This window comes from Rosa chinensis, chromosome 4 (assembly GCF_002994745.2).
Source record: "Rosa chinensis cultivar Old Blush chromosome 4, RchiOBHm-V2, whole genome shotgun sequence".
Taxonomy (NCBI): Eukaryota; Viridiplantae; Streptophyta; class Magnoliopsida; order Rosales; family Rosaceae; genus Rosa; species Rosa chinensis.
In genome coordinates this window covers 9,597,845-9,601,303 of record NC_037091.1, presented here as the reverse complement: position 1 = coordinate 9,601,303, position 3,459 = coordinate 9,597,845, and the positions used below count along the sequence as shown (strand labels likewise).

General features: G+C 46.4%; 1 protein-coding gene across 1 annotated transcript; it reads right to left on the bottom strand.

The window, feature by feature from the left end:
* Positions 1–850: 850 nt before the first annotated feature.
* LOC112198758 lies at positions 851–1,415 on the bottom strand. The gene is made up of 2 exons (XM_024339874.1): positions 1,396–1,415; positions 851–1,253 (listed from the first exon to the last, which is right to left on the bottom strand). The coding sequence occupies exons 1-2, from the start codon at positions 1,413–1,415 to the stop codon at positions 851–853; spliced, it is 423 nt and encodes a 140-aa protein (XP_024195642.1).
* Positions 1,416–3,459: the final 2,044 nt, after the last annotated feature.

The window sequence follows — 3,459 nt, the reverse complement described above, 5'->3', positions numbered from 1 at the left end:
CCCAAGAGCTGATTGACATGTTGCTGAAGGCTCAGGACAAGGTCGTGATCATGAAGTACAGAGAGTGGGTGGCAGTCGGGTACTTAGATGAGGCCAAGTTCAGGCGGGGGCTCCTTGAGAAGAAAAAGAAGGAGTAGGAGGCTGCTGCCAAGGAGGGTGCCGGTCGATCTCAGAGTACCGCTCATGATTAGTAGTGTTTTAGTAGATTTTTTTTTTAGTAGAAGTTATCCTTGCTTTGAACAATGGGCTAATTCCTTTGCTTGGTAGTCCAGGCTTTGCTTTTGTGAATGGTAATTTTTTGTGACTTGAATGGGAATTTGAAAGGAATTACAATTTCTAGGATTTTTATGCCTTAGCTTAAGCGTTTTGTCCTTGCATCACTTATTACTAGAATAGAGTAATTGACAATAGCTGCTTCCCGGGAATGCCCAATGTCTAAGGTAAAAAATGCAAGAAATGGTCTGAATAATTCATTTTTCCACTCAAGTACCGCATGGTAGCTAATACAAAATAAGTACCCGATGGGTAGCTTGCCATAGCTGGATCGTCAAAAAACAAAAGCTAGGACAAGATGCTGCGGGAGCTATTTGTAATAGTACCGGAGGCGCTGTGTATTCCATGGATGCCGGGAAACAACTCCGTCCATGTCACGGATATAAAAGGTCGCGGGGGCTACCTCCTAGACGATCTCGTAAGGGCCTGTCCAGGATGGGTCAAGTCCTCGAGGTTCTGGGTATACCTACTTCATGACCCAGTCCCCCAATTTCAGTGTCTGGGACTGTACATTGGCATCTTAATAACGAGCTATCCTTCTCTTGTTTGAGAGATTATGCATGTGCGCTACATCCCTTCATTCTTCGAGTAAATCAGCATCAAGCTGTAGGCCCTCTGCATTGGTGCCCGCGTCGAAGTATTCGATCCTGGGACTCTGGATTTGTGTTTCAATGGGGAGGATTGCCTCAAACCCAAAAGCCATACAGAAAGGGGTCTCTCCGGTAGTCTCTGTGGCTGTGGTCCTGATAGCCCATAATACCTCCGGGAGCTTAAAAACCCAAAGACCCTTGGCTTTGTCGAGCTTCTTCTTCAAGATCTTCTTGATTATCTTGTTGACAGCCTCGACTTGACCGTTGGTCTGGGGGTGAGCCAGGGACACATAAAAAATTCTAGTGCCCAAGTTTTCGGTGTAGTGCCTAAGGTCATCATTGTCAAACTGAGTCTCGTTGTCCGTGACAATGGTGTCCGGGACTCCAAACCTACAGTAGTTGTTTTTCCATAAGAAGTTTTTCACTTTTTTCGTGGTGATAGCGACAAGAGGTTCTGCCTCTACCCACTTTGTTTAGTAGTCGACGGCTACAATGGCATATTTGAATTGTCCCACTGCTATGGAAAGCTTACCATTCAGGTCCAGGCCCCATTGGCAGAATGGCCAAGGTGCAAGGAGGATGGAGAGAGCAATGGGCGGTGCCCTTGGAATATTTGCATACATTTGGCACTTGTGGCAAGAACTCGATATTGTTTTAGCTAGGGCCGACATGGTTGGCCAGAAGTATCCTGCCCTCAAGGACTTGTGTGCAAGAGACCGGGCCCCTGCATGGTTACCATATACACCAGCGTGTATGTCCTTCATTATTTTGTGACCGTCCTCTGGTGTTACACACTTCAGGTTGGGGAAGCAATGACCTCTCCAGTATAGCTTTCCATTCATGATCGTGTATCAGGCTGACCTTAGTTGGAGTCGCGGGCCTCCACCTTGTCGTCGGGGGTTAGACCGTCCACCATGTATTTCAAAATTAGATCCATCCAGGAGGCAGTGTGGTCCACCGTGAATATTTCTGACACCATTTTAGAAGTGCTCGGCTTTACTAGTATTTCAACCTTGGTAGCCCCGTAAGTAGGATTTGGAGAAGTTGCCGCAATCTTAGCAAGGGCATCTGCCTTGTCATTCTCTACTCTCGGTATTTGGGTGATACTTTAGGAGGTAAATCTTTGAACTAGTGCCAGGGCGAGGGCCTAGTAAGAGGACATGTAGGGCTCCTTTGCCTCGAAGTTACCGCTGACCTGGTTCACAACTAACTGGGAGTCACTGAAAATATTAAGGTGCTGGATGCCTAGTTCCCGGGCGATCTGTAGACCTGCTATGAGTGCCTCGTATTCTGCGGCATTGTTGGATGCCTTGAAGGCAAAATTGAGGGCGTATTCATAGACTTGATCATCCGGGTTGATAAGCAAGATACCGGCGCCGCTTGTCTTTTTGTTTGATGCACCATGGACATATAATCGCCAAGTGCTTGGCTAGGGTGGCTCCTGGGCTGGCTGTTCAGGTGATCCCTGGGTGGATCATGAGGGGGGATCAGTTCAGAAATAAAATCTGCCGCTGCTTGGCCCTTAATAGCTGTCCGGGGTTGGTATTTGATGTTGAATTCTCCCAATTCGATGGCCCACCTAATTAATCTTCCCGATGTCTCTGGCTTCTGCAAAACCTGCCTCAATGAGTGATTATTGAAAACAGTGATTGAATGTGCCTGAAAGTAGTGTCTTAGTTTCTGGGCCGACACTAGGAGAGCCAATGCTAACTTTTCAATGTCCGGGTACCTAGACTCGGCACCGGTTTAACCTTTCCCCACATAGTACACTAGGTACTCGCAATCGGAATCCTACCTGATTAATGCGGAGCTTACTGTAGTCGAAGATCCCGCGAGATATATGTAAAGTATTTCTCCTGGAACAGGTTTGTAAAGTAGGGGTACCTCTGCCAAGTATGCCTTTAGGCCGAGAAAAGCAGCTTCGTGCTCAGTGGTCCAAGCTATTACTTCAACGTGCTGGGTTTTCAGGAACTTAAAGAAAGGAGTACATTTGTCCGTTAGTTTGGAGATGAATCTTGACAGAGCGGCTACTTTACCTGTAAGGGATTAGACCTCGTTCCAGTAGGTTGGGGATATCATGTCTAATATAGCTTGCACCTTCTCTGGGTTTGCCTCGATTCCCCTGTGGCTAATGATGTACCTGAGGAACTTCCCTACCTCAACTCCGAAGATGCACTTCTGTGGGTTAAGCCGCATACCGTTGCGTAATATGATAGCGAATACAATTGATAAGTTTGTAACGTGGTCCTCCGAGGTTAAGCTTTTTACCGGCATATCGTCCACGTATACCTCCATGATAGTACCAATGACCTCCACAAAAATGGAGTTCACAAGTCGTTGATAAGTGGCACCTGCGTTCTTTAATCCGAAGGGCATGACCAGATAGCAATAGAGACCCTTGTTTATGGTGAAAGAGGTGTGCTCCTCGTCTGCGGTATAACGTCCCGAACCTGAATATACCAATTTACTAGTCATTTGGACGGTAAACGACCCTTACTTTCACTTTTACTGTCGTTTTAGTACTTTTAGTGGCCCTAAAAGATGACTTTTTGTTCGGGTCAAAATTTGAGAAAATGTTCTTCATAAAAGTTGTAGA

What these genes read in the sequence shown, in the direction of transcription:
- LOC112198758 (XM_024339874.1), bottom strand. Translation starts at nt 1,415, where the DNA reads ATGGGGCCTGGACCTGAATG. An exon ending in ATGGGGCCTGGACCTGAATG is followed by an intron (nt 1,254 to 1,395) that starts GTAAGCTTTCCA and finishes CAACTACTGTAG; the next exon opens with GTTTGGAGTCCCGGACACCA.